Genomic DNA, 16,747 nt, shown 5'->3' with positions numbered 1-16,747 from the left:
CAGAGCCTGCCCTGGGGCTCGGTCTTATGACCCTGAGATCATGACCTGAACTGAAATCAAGAGTGGGATGCAAAAACAACTGAGCCATCCAGGTGTTCCAAAATCATAGCTTTTTTTTTTTTTTTTTAAGATTTTATTTATTTATTTGACAGAGAGAGAGAAAGCACATGAGCAGGAGATGGGGGAGCGGCAGGCAGAGGGAGAGGGACAAGTAGACTCCCCGCTTAGCAGGGAGGCCAATGTGGGGCTCCATCCCAAGACTCTGGGATCATCACCTGAGCCGAAGGCAGATGCTTAACCCACTGAGCCACCCGGGCACCCCCAAAATTGTAGCTTGAAATGACTAAGAATTTCAGGCAATATACAGGCTCTCATCCTTGTAGTCAAAGGCATGCCAGAGCTAGACACATCCATATCACTAGGGTTGCACAGCCTTTCTTTCCAAATGTCTTCCTGATTTCTGCAGAAATTCCCTAAGATTACAGGTAAAGCCAAAATCTGCTCATGATATATTAAATGAAAACTCTAACTAGAACTCTTGGTTAAACTTAAAAGGTAACACTTTCTTGTTATCTCCTCTTGGAGGAGGGTACGATGGCTCATGTTTCAGGTAGAGGATGACTAAGAGAAAATCTGCATTCTACGGTAGATCCTTTTTTCCATTAGCAGAAAAACTATATTTCCTTCTTATGGCTTACTTTCTTGGGCTTCCAAAATGATTCCATTTTTCTCATTCTGTGTCAACTGAAGTGTTAAATGCTTGAGAGACGATCTTGTGTGCAGAAAAGATGAATTGCATCTGTCATGCAAAAGGGAATGAAATGCGTCTCAGAGGGCTTGTCTCGGAAAACCCACACCCATGCCCAGAAACAACTGCTTCATTTCCTAACCACTTACTTAGAAACCAGGTATTCCTTTCTAAAACACTGCCTGAAATTGCTGTGTTCCTATAGCGTGACTTAGGTCGTGGCAGGTCCTTTCACAGGAATCTTTGTTAATTCCCCATCGCCGGCAGGCTTGTCTGCCTTCCTTCCTTTCTTTCCTCTTCTCTGAACTTTGCTCTGGATAGAAAATCACAAAAATTCCCACTACTCCAAAATAGACACTTTTAACCTCCGGATGAACATCCTGAAAGTTATTTCCCTATGAAAAGAAAAAATATCAATATGGCTATAAATCCGTATTGACATAAATGTCTATTTCATCATTGTCTTCTTTTCTGTTTAATCGATTAAAACATCAATTAAATTACAGCTGAATAAAACACAATGAAATTTGTCTGGAAAACTATCTCCTCATCAAATTCTGTTTAATCTCGAACTCCTTGCACTTGCATGCCAACATATTTAAGACAGGACCCATTCCCTAGAAAACCTTCTTCCCTCTTCATCATTTATCTGAACAACCTTTGATTCAGTCACATTTCTGACAGGAAACTCTTTAAAAGTATTAGAAAAGCCACCCTATCCCTATGCAGGCATCCTTCCAATAATCCCTCTGTTCTGCAATTCTTTTTTTCTTTTTTAAAGATTTTATTTATTTTTTGACAGAGAGAGCATGCGTGCCCACAAGCAGGGGAAGTGAGAGAAGGAGAAGCAGGCTTCCTGCTGAGCAGGGAGCCTGATTCGGGGCTCGATTCGGCACTGGATGCCATGCCGGGACCCTGGGATCATAACCTGAGCTGAAGGCAGACACTTAACCGACTGAGCCAGCCAGGCATCCCTGCTCTGCAATTTCACAGCAATGCAATAAATGTCCCAACTCTTGCCATTCAACCTATATTAAATGTTACTGTTTTTATCTTTTGCTAAGCTGAAGGTAAAAACAGCCTTGGACATGCTTTCTTCCCCCACCCCCCCTTACTTAGCACAGTGTCCTAGATTCAATAAGCAGCTGATAAATATTTGATAGTAGAGATGAGGATGCTGTTACCGCCATATAAGAGGACTTCACACTGATGTTTTATTCCCAAATATCTGGAGTAGGTAAAGTAGGCACTACTTCACCCAATCTTTCTGATTCTATGTGTCCTCTACCATTTTCTATAGCTCCAAATCTGATATCATTCTTTTTTTTTTTAAGAGTTTATTTATTTGTTTGACAGTCAGAGATCACAAGTAGGCAGAGAGACAGGCAGAGAGAGGGAGGGGGAAGCAGGCTCCCCGCTGAGCTGCGATCCCAATATGGGGCTCGATCCCAGGACCCCGAGATCATGACCTGAGCCAAAAGCAGAGGCTTAACCCACGGAGCCACGCAGGCACCCTCTGACATCACTCTTGTTTAGGGTCTAATATGAGAGTTTTGGTCTTGAAGACCTTTCCTGAATATCAGGACACAGTAGTTTTCCTTTCTTTCTCTCTTTCTTTCAACTTTGTCTTTCTTTACAACAGTGAGAATCATTTTATTAAAGGGCTGGAAGCCAGGGGCTTCCCAGATGTAGGATGAATAATGCTCTTCTTATCCTGGAGGTCAAGACCTTCACCACCTGAGGTTTCACATATTTTATTCCTCCACGCTGTCACTTCTCTTTTTCAGTGCCTGCTGCGTTCCAGGGCCCGAACCAAATGCTTTATACACAATTACCCCACTTCCTATTCACAATAAGTCTGCGAGGTAGACATTCCTCTATTTTGTTCATGAGAAAAAGGAAGCTCAGAGATATTAAGTAACTTGCAGATATCTCTCTGTCCTGGCAAAGTTTAAAAAGAGGCACATTCAAGGCAGATTGTTTGATCTAACTACTGGCTTCGTAACAATGTTAGAAAGTGAATTAAACTATTACAAAACCCTCCACGGAAAGGTACTCATTAAAAGGTTCTGATTAATAAACACATATTTACTCCTTTGTAGGTTTAATTCCTGAAATCTCTGGGTTCTCAATGAGGCCTTTTGCCAATACATTCACAGTGTAGGGTTTTCATGGGGATCTAACGCTTCCCACCTTTTTTTAAAGATTCTATTTACTTGAGAGAGAGACAGATATAGAGAGAGCGCACCAGCAGGGAGATGGACAGAAGAAAAAGGAGAAGGACATGCAGACTCCACGCTGAGCGTGGAGCCCGACATAGGGCTCATCTTAGGGCTTGATTCCAGGCCCCTGAGATCATGACCTAAGCTGAAGTCAGACACTTAACCGACTGAGACACTCAAGTACCCCTCTAATGTCTTTCTTGAGTAAGTGCCACATCTCAAGACTCACTGGGCTACAGGTGGCCTGGTGATGGGCAAGGAGGTTCAAAAGGGATCAGAACAGAACCTCTTGCTGGGGTGGAACTGATGTTGGGTAGTTAAACCTAGCTTCAGGCCTTGGGGGAAGGTATTTTGAGCATTTAGAGATTAGTTCAAGAAAGCTGCCTAGTCATGATATCCAAGATGCAACAACAATGTTGGGGGGGGGGTGGGGAGGGAAATGCCCTGTGACTGTGGTTGCTACTGCTTAGAAAACCTTCCTGTGTGCCTGGAACTTCACTTACATCACCTATAATCTTTAAAAAGGATTTCCTGAAGTGTGGTCCAAGAAACACAGTGCTTTGAGCATGAAAAAACCTCTGGGATCAAATAAGCATGAGAAACAAACTGCACTATTTCCACTTCACCAAAGAAATTGGATGATTAAAGTAAATGGAAAAAATAAGCAACCAGGTTGTCTGGTTAGCTCAGTCCATTAAGTGTCTGCCTTTAATTCAGGTCATGATCCCAGGGTCTTGGGATCAAGTCCCACATCAGGTTCCTTACTCAGTGGGGAGTCTGCTTGTCCCTCTCCCTCTGGCCCTCTCTCTGTTCCTTCTTACTCTCTTTCTCAAATAAATAAATAAAATCTTAAAAAAAAAAAAAAATTCACTCCACCAAAGAAATTACATTATTAAAGGCTCCAAAAATACAAAAAAAAAGGGGCAAAATATTTTGTAGTTAAGAAGCCATATTGAAAACATTTTAAGAATTTGTAATGAACAATAGAAAGGGGTAACTCTAGTTGTCAATATTTTAAGAAGTTTTTGTTAAAAGGAGAAAGCTAAGATGGTAGTTCAAATACACAGAATGAAGGAATGTTTTTCTACAAGAAGGGAAGCTTAACAAGGTTTTCACACAGAGCAAACAATAATGCAGAGACAGAGCTTGAAGTTACGTGTCCATTTCCTCAAAGAAATTGCAAGCTTCTTAGGGGAATGCCAAAAAGAGTTTCTGAAATTACAAGAGAATGGATAATTAATGGAAGATAATCCCCAAAAAGGAAAAAGGGTCTGATTCAAGGGAGGAAGGAAAGTGGAAAAGTACTTTCTCTGAGGTCCGAGGGTATGGGAGAGGATGAGGAAAGCATACGGATGTTCTGAGTAGAGAAGAGGTTACACAGAGGAGCTGACTGGCGGTGGAGAGCCCTTCCATCAGGTGGCCATGATGTAATGCGGGTAATGAGAGAGGCTGGGTCACTGCTCATAGAGGGAGCTGGCTGCATTTTGGGAGTAGGGCAGAGAGGGAAAAGAACCAAGGAAGACAGAAAACAGCTATTGGCCCCATATGTCTGGGAGGCAACAAGAGATGTGTAAAGTTTTCTGAGTAACAGTGAGAACCCAATGTGAAGAGTAGTCATATTCGGTGGTGCTTGAGGGCGTGGTCCCAGGAGCCAATATAGGTTTGGGTTTGAATCCCACATCCCTCCCTTTTTGAAAGATGGTAAGAATTGGATTAGGTAATATATGTAAAAGACTTAGAAGAGTGCCTTGCATATAGGTAAGTACTCAGCGTTGGTTATTATTGTTGTTGTTAAATTTTGATGGAGCCCCTCATAAGAATCTTGTGATTTTTTCCTTTTCTTTTTGTCTCCTTTAAAAAAAAAAAAGAAAGAAAGAAAAAGATTTTATTTATTTATTTTAGAGTGAAAGCACAAGTTGTGGGGAGGGGGGCAGGGAGCAGAGGGAAGAGCAGAATTCCCCAGGGAAGAGAGCCTGATGCAGGGCTCGAGCCCCAGGACCCTGGGATCATCACCTGAGCTGAAGGCAGATGCTTAGACAACTGAACCACCAAGACATCCAGGATTTTTCTTAAAGAAACACAGAGTTACTTAGGACAACCAAAGTTATGAGCATCATCTTGATATGAGGCAGGAACCCAAGACTGAAGATTGGCCCAGCAGGTACTATAGGAGGCCACAAGGTGAAGGAGTCTGGAGCATAGAAAGCCTAGAAGAAGAATGATGAGATATCTGACATTGAGCTTTTAGCTAAGGAAATACTCAGGGTGATGACAAGACCTAAAATATTGACATAGAAAACATGGCTACCATATATGTATTCATTTTATTCTTCGACAAAATTTTTTTGTGTGCCTAATACCAGCCACTTGCTTATTGCTGGTGTACAACAGTCAACAAAGCATACAGCCATTGGTGTCTTCCTAGAGCCTTCTTTCTAGCCAGAGCACTAGCAATCATCTGGCAGTACCCTAAACTCCTTCCTTGAATTATTGCCTTAATATTCTTTTTTTTTTAATTTTTTTTTAAAGATTTTATTTATTTATTTGACAGAGAGAGAGAGAGAGAATCATAAGTAGGCAGAGAGGCAGGGGGAAGCAGGCTCCCCGCTGAGCAGAGAGCCTGATGTGGGGCTTGATCCCAGGACCCTGAGATCATGACCTAGGCAGTGGCCTAACCCACTGAGCCACCCAGGTGCCCTTGCCTTAATCTTCTTGACAAACCAAGTTGGCAGATATTCTCAAACACATTTTTCAAACAAAGAAATTATATTTTACCACAAGCCAAATAGCTAATAAATGGCAAAGCCAGGTTTGAAACACTGACCTCATTCTAAAGTTCATGTTTAGAAAAGTTGTTCTGATTTCCTCACCATGCTGCCAAATAATGTTGGTACTTGCATAGGAAATCTTTAAGAGTTGGTAGCTTAAGACCCCTGACGTCAGAATGTTAGACCCCTCTCATGGGTTCCCCAAGAATGAGGGAGAAGAAGAGGTACCAAGGAAAATGTGAACTTGGCAATGAAGTCTTGGAAGAAGTGAAAGTGGGTGGTAGAGAATGTAAGAGGAAGTATGGACAGAGCCATAAAGTAGGAGTAGCTCTGGTTTGCCAGACCAACTGCTTCCTCATTCCTGCTAAGGGGTATGGGGGAAGGGAGAAGTCATGTCCTCTATTGCAGAAGGTCTGGGATGCCTTGTTCAGACAAGGAGATGAAAGGAGTGGGCACGGCAGAAGCAGCTGAAGTTAGAAGGGCATCCCAGAACACTGTGTCAGCAGACAGAGGGACAGAGGGCTGGATTTAGTTTCTAAAGTGTTGGCAGGAGAAGCAAGGAAACTGGGAGATAAGCTGGAGATGTAAGTTAGAAGAATGCAGGAGAGCGATGACCCCCCTGGAACCTTGTCAGAGGGGGTTGAAGGGTCGCATGTGCCGCATTCCATGTGGAATGTCAGGGAGGGCAAGTCCAACTGCAAACTCACCTGCCTAGGTGTGTACCACTCATAAATGGCCTCATCTCTTCCTTTGGTGCTGGGGAAAGGAGGATCTGGCATCACCAGAACTTTCCAGGGAAACTTAACTGTTGCTAGTTTACCCCCACTGAATTGAGAGGTTATTTGTGATTGCCAAATCAGGAAAAACAAGGATATCACCAGGCATACACATATTTCACAGCTGTTACCATCTCATCATAAACTGGCCAGGAGCCTATGGTGACATCAAATCCTCGATTATTGGAACCAGGCTTTAAAATTTCTGGGAGCCCAAATTGTCTAGCTAGCAGGTACTGAAGAGTGTGGATCTGAGTGGTCAGGCCTGGAAAAAATCTCCCACAAAAGGTAAGTTACAGATTTCATCAGCTGTTTTTTAAAATAGTTGATCTGTTCTTTTTGAATAATGCTTGTTCATATTTGTAATTTTATTTTATTTTTTAAAATATTTTATTTATTTATTTGACAGACAGAAATCACAAGTAGGCAGAGAGGTGGGCACAGAGAAAGGGGGAAGTGGGCTCCCTGCTGATCAGAGAGCCCCATGCGGGGCTCAATCCCAGGACCCTGGTATCATGACCGGAACTGAAGGCAGAGGCTTTAATCCACTGAGCCACCCAGGCGCCCCTGTAATTTTATTTTTTTAAAGATTTCTTTCTTTATTTATTTTAGAGAGAGAGAAGAGAATGAGCATGGGGTCAAGGGAGAGGCAGAGGGGCAGAGGGAGGTGGAAAGAGAGAATCCCCAAGTAGACTCCCAACAGAGTACAGAACCCAACATGGGGCTTGATCTCAGGACCCTGAGATCATGACCTGAGCAGAAACCAAGAATCGGATGCTTAACCAACTGAGCCACCCAGGCGCCCCACCAAATTTGTAATTGTAGAGGTTTTGACGAGGTTAGGGAAAAGAGGAGGGATTCATTCCAGTTGTACCAAACAGTCCTAGAGGCCAATGGTTTAAACATACAGGAATGAAGAGATAGGCTCCTCTAGGGAGGAGAAGACAGATTTGAGTTTCAAAGGTCTAGAGTGTGAATACTTCCAGATTTCAATACATATATGAATCACCTGGGATCTTGTGAAAATGCAGATGCTGGTTCAGTCTAGGGTAGGACCTGAGATTCTGGGTGTTTATAGTAAGCTCCCAGATGGTGCTGATGCTGCTGGTCAGCAGACCATACTTGGAGTAGCAAGGACCAAAACTACATAACTAGTCAAGATGTAGCTTCAGCGGCACCTGATGACTCGGCCTGTAGCGCAAGTGACTCTTGATCTCAAGGTCTTGAGTTCAAGCCCCACACTGGGTGTAGAGATTACTTAAAAAAAAAAAAATCCTCAGAAGTTAGCTTGTTTTTAGGGGCGCCTGGGTGGCTCAGTGGGTTAGTCTCTGCCTTCAGCTCAGGTCATGACCTCAGAGTCCTGGGATCTATCCCTGCATCGGGCTCTTTGCTCAGCGGGGAGCCTGCTTCCCCCTTCCCCTCTGCTTGCCTCTCTGCCTACTTGAGATCTCTCTCTGTCAAATAAATAAATAAAATCTTTTAAAAAAAAGTTAACTTGTTTTTGAGGTGAGACGGCTAATAAGGAACCTATTAAAACATATTGGGCATCAAATGTATGTATAATAGTAGGATAATTGTCATATTTGTAGCCAAAACTTGCAGGTTTAAAACCTTGATTCTATAATTTTCTAGCAATAAAAATTTGGGCAAATCATGGTCTATCTCTGAGTCTCACTTTCTGCATTTTTAAAAATAGAGGTAATAAGATCTGCCTGGGTTGCCTGACCACTGAGGGTGGGTGTGAGAACCAATGGAAACACTCAGTGAAAGTTCTTGATAAACTAAAGGTGCTGCACATGCGTAAGCATCATCATCATCATCATCATTATTTATTATATTTGAAGCTAATGAAACCTAATAGCTCCCATCTCTACTGTTTTTACTTTGATAAATAGGTAACATTGCCAAGTGTCTGCATCCATCTGATACTGTGTGAAGCACAATAAGAATGACTTGATTTGCCCCGCACCACTCTCGTAACAATGGTGATAGTAATGAGAAAAGTCAGACCTAGAACATTAAGATTACGCCTAGCTGCTAAGGGTTGATTGTGATATGAGCTCAGCCTGCCTCTCCAAAACTCAAACTCTTACTCACTGCCTCCAGTTGATTCACTGTAGCAAACACCCATCATCACAGAGGAAGGTAATGGTCTAGAACCATACCTTCATCTGCTCAGCAGGGAGTCTGCTTCCCTCTCTCTCTCTGCCTGCCTCTCTGCCTACTTGTGATCTCTGTCTGTCAAATAAATAAATAAAATCTTAAAAAAAAAAAAAAAAAACAAGTGACAGGGTAGCTTTGGCCTGCAGGCTATAGTTTGCTGATTTCTGGTCTAGAAAATTCTGAGTTGTTCAATATGTAGCCACCAGCCACATATGGCTATTTGAGTTTAAATTTATTTAGGTTAATTTAATTTCAATTCTTCAGTTGCATTAGCTACATCTCAAGTGCTCAATAACCACAGGGGCCTGGTGTCTACCATACTGAACAGTATGGAGAAGATTTCCAACACCACAGAAAGTTTTAATGGGGAGTCCTCATCTAGATCATCTTTTGCGGTGGAGGAGAAATCCCTTACAGGTAGCTGTGAGGACATGGAAATTTGCTAGTTAACCAGCTGTATGACTCTAAGTCAATCACACCATCTCCCGGACCTTCAGACACATAAAGCAGGAATACTACCTTCCTCACCATGTTGTCATGAGAACTAAATCATAAGTGAAAAGCACTGTAATCTACTAGGAACTGCACAAACGTAAGCCAACATTAGGATTCTGTTATTGAAATAAGAGAAAATATATGGATGTAGAATTCGTGTAGGCACTTGAAATGAGAGAAGCAAATTTTCTTTTAAATCACCCAATGGAAAACTATCAGGATGTCAAAGAATTATCAAAAAAAGGAAATATTATTTGCACAGTATTCTCATTTTTGGACAGGAAAGAGACATGAAACCAGGCAGATTTTATGGCCATTCATCTTTCAGAGCTTGGATTTGCCTTAGTAATGCTTAACATCTTCAGGAAACAGATGAAACTGTCCAGATAGGAGCAGTGATAAAATTGGGCAGGGCGCAGTGTCTCTCCCGAAAGAGATCAAATTTTTATTCATTTTTGTCACATTCAAAGTTAAGAAGGATGGAGCTATCTCACATCAAAGGTTCCAGTCTTTGCCTTTGCTCCTCCTTCATAGGAGCCCCCTTTGTACCACATCCACTGTGGATTCCCACAATGGCCAAATACGAAGCACAATTTTTCCACAGAGTGATGGACCAGGCCATTGGCTGCCCAGATGGTTCCAAAAGTCTCTGGTTCCCCAAGCCTCTTTCCTCCTACCATTCCTCATCTAAGCCATAATTCACCCTTCCAGGGAAATCCCTGTTATCCCTTCCCTTCCATCAGTCTACAGTCCCCTCAGTCCCTCAGGGATTCTGTCTCTTAAGGTCCTCAGGGTCAGGCCACGCTCCAGAGGAGAAGGTTTCCTCCTGTTTGGTGATGGGTACAATCCTTGTGATTCCTGCTAATAACTAGGAGTTCTGTTTCATATGGATCCTTTCTTACAGCTTTTCATATGAACTTTCTAGAACCTGTCTTGCAACTCTCCATCCCCTTTCTATTTCCTTTCACCTTTATGTCTCTCACCACTTCAGTACTCCCTCTAACAATTCACTCCCCCACCACCCACTGATACTTGCCTATCCAGCTGGAATGAAAGTTCCTCTTCTCACATACAGCTGCTAGTGGTGTATAGTGATTTAACCTTTAGGAAATTAATTTGGGAATATTTTTCTAAATCTTTAAAAATGTATACATAGGGGCATCTGGATGGCTCGGTCTGTTGGGCATCCAACTCTTGACTTCAGCTTAGGTCATGATCTCAGGGTTATGAGATTGAGTCTTGTGTAGACTCCATGCTCAGTGGAGTCTGCTGGAGAGTCTCTCTCTCCCTTTCCTCCTGTCCCTCCCCATCTTCTCTCTCTAAATTAATTAATTAAATTAGAAAAGCATATAAACTTTGGGATGCCTGGTTGGCTTAGTCAGATAAGTGGCTGACTCTGGTTTCAGTTCAGGTCATGATCTCAGAGTTGTGAGATCAAGCCCTAAACTGGGCTCCATGTTGGTTGTGGAGACTGCTTGGGATTCTCTTTCTCTCTCTCCCCCTCCCCCTACCCCATGCTCTCTCCCCCTCTAAAAACAATGCATATACACTTTCAGCCAGTGGTTTTACTTCTAAAGAACTATCCTAAGGAAATAATAGAGATGCACTGAAAATTACTAAGCCAGGATATTCATTACTATATTATTTATATTAGTAAAAACTTAGAAATAACCTAATTGTCAATGATAGGAAAAGAATAAGACAAACATCAAATTTAGAAATGGAAACAAATACAACATAATATTAACAGTGGTTTTTGTCTGGATATCTCTGTGCTATCTCTGGTTATCTCCAGAGCACCAATGATTTCTATTTCCTTCTTTCTCCTTTTCTATTTTTTACAATGTACATATATATACACATGATCAGAAAGAGATTATAAAAGTGAAACTTTCCCATCTCCCTAGCCTAGCTCTTTTATATTGCTCTCTAATATTTCCATTCAAAGATTCAAAATACACATTCGTAGGCTCAGACAACCTTCATGTTCATCAGAGAAGTCCTAAGGAACAGCCACTTAAGAAGAATTTCCTGTATATATTTGAACAGAGAAACCTATAAGAGTTGCTTTGGGGTCCCTTACAATTGATGGTCAGTTTGGGAAGGAGAGGGGTTAAGGCCAAGATCCCTGAAATACACCTGCTCTCAGTGTGTCAGTGTAGGGAATGTAGTTGCCAATCCTGTGGTAAAAGCCCTCTTGTTGCCATCACCGTCCCTGCAGTGCTCAAGAAATGGCGCTCATGAAGCTAAGTGACAGGACATCTCTGCAGATGATGACAGTTGGGAAGGGACAACATTTGACTGTGAAAAACAGTGGCTTTCTCCAAAATATGGATGCGGCTCAAGGTGCGATGCAGAAGTAAGTGAAACCTGGGCTCCTGGGGGCAGTTACTGTGGTCCTGTCCAGACACTTGCTTGGGACAGCAGTATGCAAGTAACAAGATCACCAAGTTCAGGGGTAGGGTTGACAGTCTTTTCTATGATTCTTCTAATTTTGACCTCATGAGTATTTTTTGTGAGACACTAAAGGGGCCTACGGTCATCAACCAGATGGACCTCAGCTGAATATTAATGGCAAACTCAATTTATAAAAATACTTTGATTGTTTTGTGCCTTTATTATCTTCATCTGCACAATATATAAACCATTTACAATACTTTGTAGAGTAGACAAAACACAAAATGTTCATGTAAATATACATATACATTTGTTAGTACATGATAAAAACGTGTTGTCATATAAACCAATAGTTAACAACCTTTTTAAATAGGAAGAAATTTATTAAAGTAAAAGGTTTTCCAGAATCTTAGTATGTCCAAAAAAAGCTAGTATGACATCGAAGATGTTTTTAAATGTATTTGTAATTTACCAATAACAGTTGTATATACATATGGAAACTTTGAGCAGTATTTATTTATGTAAGCAATATTTATTCAGTCTATAGAAATATTTATAGATTCCAAAACCCCTTTATATGCAGGGTAGCTGCAAAGTGTACCCCCCCCCACCTCAGGGTTCAAAATCCACAGACTGGAAACCCCTGCCATTGACCTCCATTACAAACTGACTAGGATTCACTCAGAAGTATACGTGAGTGTGTGAGCCTGTGTGTGTGTGTATGTGTGTGTGTGTGTGCGCGCGCATGTGCGTGAGAACGCGTGCCAGAAAAAAACAGTAGTCCAATAGGAAATGGGCAAAGGATATTAACACCCTTACCATAGAAAAGGAAATATAAATGAGTTTAATACACGCAGGCAAAGAAGCTTAACCTCACTAATAAAAAAACGATTAAAACTAAAATGAGATACCAGTTTAAGCATATGGGATTGACAAAGATTAAAAACTTTAGTCTTATATGATTATAGAAAAGGAGGGGAAAATGGGCACGCTCATCATTTTTGCTGGAAGTGTATGTGCATGGGTTCAAGCTCTTTAAGGGATAACCTGGTAGCATTTATCAAAATTTAAAATATATGTATCTATTGACCCAGCAATTCTATTTTTAGGGTTACTCAATAGATACACTTGTACACATATACAGTGACACATAGATGTGTAAGGATGGTAATTACAACATTGTTTGCAGTAGCAATTAATTGGAAATTAATTAATGTCATATTAACTTCATTAATTAACTTCATTCATTAATGAAGATGAAGATGAATTAATGCACCTACATATGCATTAATAAAGAATTCATTCACAAATTAGTGTATGGCCCCACAATGGATACCATATAACCATTTTTTTTTAAAGATTTTTTAAAATTTTATTTGACAGACAGAGATCACAAGTAGGCAGAGGCAGGCAGAGAGAGAGGAGGAAGCAGGCTGCAGAGAGCCCGGTGCGGGGCTTGATCCCAGGACCCTGGCTGGGATCACGACCTGAGCCAAAGGCAGAGGCATAACCCCCCTGAGCCAACCAGACACCCCCCCATATAACCATTTTTAAAATGAGGCAGGAGCACCTGGATGGCTCAGTCAGTTAAGCATCCTACTCCCAATTTTGGCTCAGGTCATGATGTCAGGATCATGATCTCAGGGTTGTGAGATCAAGCCCCACATCCTGGTTCCACGCTGAGTGGTGAGACTGCTGGACATTCTCTCTTCCTCCCCCTTCCCCCACTTGTGATCTCTCTCTCTCAAATAAATAAATAAATCTCAATAAAATAAAACAAAATGAGACAGCTCTGTATGTACTGATCTGAAACGGACACCAAAGGCTTTTAAAAAAAGAAATATAGGGTACGAAATAGTGCATCTAATATTCTCTCATGCATATTTGAAAAGCATATATATTTACATAAACATAGCTGCTTATTTAGGCATGGAATCTCTGTGGAAGAAGAAAGAAGAAACTAATAAATGTGGTGGGGAGGACATCTGAGGGCTAGAGATCCAGACGGGATCTGACTTACTCCGTTCTGCATGATCTTTGAACCACATGACACGTTTTAACTCTACTCTTTCTTAAAGAGTATTTATTGTTTGCTTATTTTACACACGTATTTGCACACACACAGCTACAAAGCTACGATGGCTTTGGAATTTGAGATTAGACTGTTAAATCACTTATGGGTTCAGTCAGCAAATACTTAGCCAGCCTCTCTGTTCCTGATCCGTGCAGCGCACTATGCTGGCACCATTCCCACAGAGTCAGAGCGGCACACGGGGCAGCGGGGGCTCCTGGGGGCTGGGAAAGAGTCCTGTGCTCTCCCTCTGGAAGTGTTTAGGACAGGCCTAAACTGTGCACCTAAGGCACAATAACAGCGTGTGTTTTGATTGTGTGTGGCTTGCAGTTTGCTGAGGGGATTTACCAAAACGGACCACATCTTGGACAGATCAGATGATAAGGACAACACTTTCTCCGAAAAGCCTCAAACTGCCTTCCTTCACGAGACAGAGACGACTAAATGGGTAAGGGAAGACTTAAATGTCGCAGTGGGTGGAGAGAGGAACTTGATGTCTCCTCATATCTCAACGTGGTAAGGAAAGATCTGAGCGTTTCCTCATAGTAGTTGCAGGGTGATTGGAGCTTGAAACCAGAAGGGAGATCGTGTCTCCTCTGAGGGCTGCTGTTATCACATGAGGGACTTACTAACCCTCCCACCCGATGACTTGTGCATTATATATTACTTCGGTCCTTGGGATTTGTGAAAAAATGGTGACATTTTTTACCTCAGAGTAAATTGCCATGTGTCAAATTGCCCCCCACTCACAGATCGTCTTCCAACAGGAAGCAGGAGAGAGATCTAGTTACTCTTCATTCACTCTGAACATCACTCGGTCTTTGAAATTCAGTCACCCAGCTGACATGGAATGGAGGAAATTTCAACAAACGCCTGAGATTGTCCTGGGAAGCGTTTATGTTTTCACCACCATTTAGATCAAAGCAAAGTCATGGCTGAGACAGACCCAGTTTATTATCATTGAGCAAATCTCTCCATAGACTCCCAAGGCCATTGACCATTCGTTTCAACCAGTCAGAAAAATATAAAGGGAAGATGGAGTGGGACTGTCCACTCCCAGGCTTATGCAGCCCCAAAAGGAAGTTCAGGATTGATCTTATTGTCTGCTTCTCCTTTAACTATATTTGGATTCAGGGATGGTTAATTTTGTAAATCCAGAGAAGAGTATCCTAAGCTAGACCTTATCTTTAAGGACTCTTCAGTAAGTAAACAAAGAAGTAGAAGGGGATAGAAGGCATGAGGGGATGGAGTTCGAGGTGTGGAGAATAGACGCAATGAGACAGACAAGAACTGAAAGAGACAGACAGACAGACACCTTTTAAGTGAAAAAAATAATAGTGCTCGCTTCGGCAGGGCATATATGGGAAAAAATAATAGAAACTGAATTAGAAGGGGAGACTTGGGATGGGTTTTTAGGAAGGCTGAAGATGAGAAAAGGAAAAAGGGCAATTGAGGTATGAGGTGTTATGATCTTAGGGAACACATGAATTGAAGGTATTTCTCCATAAACAATGTCGTCTGATTTTGGTGGCGGGGAGGCTTGTCCCCGGTCTTCAGGCAAGGGCTGCTATCATTAGACCCAGTTTGCAAGGAAACTTTTCCCGCCCCCACAGTTTACTGTGCCCTGCTGAACCCTGTCCGTCAGTGAACATCACTTGTTGACTCAGAATAAGTCTAATTAGAGAATAAAATTATTTGCTCGGTAAGAGTGAATTATTTTTGCCAAACAGTCCACATCCTCAGAGTACGAGGCAAAAAGACTATTTCTTACAAACTTCAAGTCAGGGTATAAGTTTACCAAAAGGTTTTTTTTTTTTAAATTTTGGCTGTATTTCTTTATATCAGTTTATTTATATGGCAAATTCTACAATTACACAAAACAAATCACAGGTAGTTACATAATTAACAGAAGTATTAACAAACGAGGCTCTTTGCCAACAAAAGGACAAATACATGACTTCTTGAGAGAGATCCCTTTTCTCCTTCTCTGGAAGCAAAACAAAAGGTCTTTAATTTGTATAATCTTACATTTGTTTTTTTAATAAGACCATACAATTTAAAGGTTCAGAAAAAGGACAGAGCTAACCGAAATTTTTAAAAAATCAGTTGGTTTAATTAGCAAAATAGACTTTAGCCAGGCTGCCAGAATGACCATAGCTAATCATAAAAAGCCCCCAAAATGTTTAGAAATGAGCTTCGCTCTAGTTTCACATTTTCCGATGGCAGGCACTGTATGTATGTACGGTGTTGATTCGGGGTGACAGGTGAGTGAGCATTCTTTCCTATTTCCTGCTTTTGTCTGTAATCTCACAAGCAGAATGTATCTGCTTACTTCTGTAGTCTTTTGAGTATTATTTTTTTCATAACTGGAAGTTTGTATCTCTTCATACCCTTCCCCTACTTCTCTCCTTCCCTCCAGCAAGCACTAGTTTTTTCTCTGTATTTGTAAATCTGTTACTGTTTTGTTCTGTTTATTTGTTTGTTTTGTTTTTTAGATTCCACATACCAATGAAATCCTATAGGATTCGTCTTTCTCTGTCTGGCTTATCTCACCTAGCATAATACCCTCTAGGTCCACCCATGTTGTCATAATTGGCAAGGTCTCAATTCTTTTTTAACAGATAATGTAGTATTTGTTTCGGGGGTGCAGTTCTGTGAGTCATCAGTCTTACACAGTTCACAGCACTCACCATAGCACATACCCTCCCCAATGTCCACCACCCAGCCACCCCGTCTGTCCCACCCCCGCTCCACTCCAGCAACCCTCAGTTTGTTTCCTGAGATTGAGTCTCCTGTGGTTTGTCTCTGTTTCTGGCCTCGTCCTGTCCCACTTTTTCCTCCCTTCCCCTATGATCCTCTGTCTTGTCTCTCAACTTCCTCATATCAGTGAGATCTCATCTTTTTTAATGGTTAATAGTATTCCATTGCACGTATATACACCACATCTTCTTTATCCATTCATCTGTTGATGTATGCTTCCATATTTTGGCGATTGTAAATAGTTCTGCGGTGAGCATAAGAAGTCTGTTTATTCTAATACCACGTACTGAGCATCCTCTGTGTTCTCGGCGCGGCAAAGCGTTGAGGATATCAATATTTCTATCTAA

The 16,747-nt window shown here is 41.6% G+C and overlaps 1 protein-coding gene across 1 annotated transcript in view; it reads left to right on the top strand.

Moving 5' to 3' along the window:
• The first annotated feature begins 6,428 nt into the window (after positions 1–6,428).
• Positions 6,429–16,747, top strand: part of SMCO2 (single-pass membrane protein with coiled-coil domains 2) — a 30,088-nt gene continuing 19,769 nt past the window's right edge. The window contains exons 1-3 of the mRNA XM_032855433.1: positions 6,429–6,802; positions 11,394–11,531; positions 13,971–14,088. Of these exons, the coding sequence (XP_032711324.1) occupies positions 11,404–11,531; positions 13,971–14,088 (246 nt within the window). The 5' untranslated portion in view covers positions 6,429–6,802; positions 11,394–11,403. The remainder of the gene's footprint in view (positions 6,803–11,393; positions 11,532–13,970; positions 14,089–16,747) is intronic.

Source organism: Lontra canadensis, unplaced genomic scaffold (genome assembly GCF_010015895.1).
Source record: "Lontra canadensis isolate GAN:19392208 unplaced genomic scaffold, GSC_riverotter_1.0 scaffold9, whole genome shotgun sequence".
Classification (NCBI taxonomy): Eukaryota; Metazoa; Chordata; class Mammalia; order Carnivora; family Mustelidae; genus Lontra; species Lontra canadensis.
This window is presented reverse-complemented; position numbering and strand designations above follow the sequence as displayed.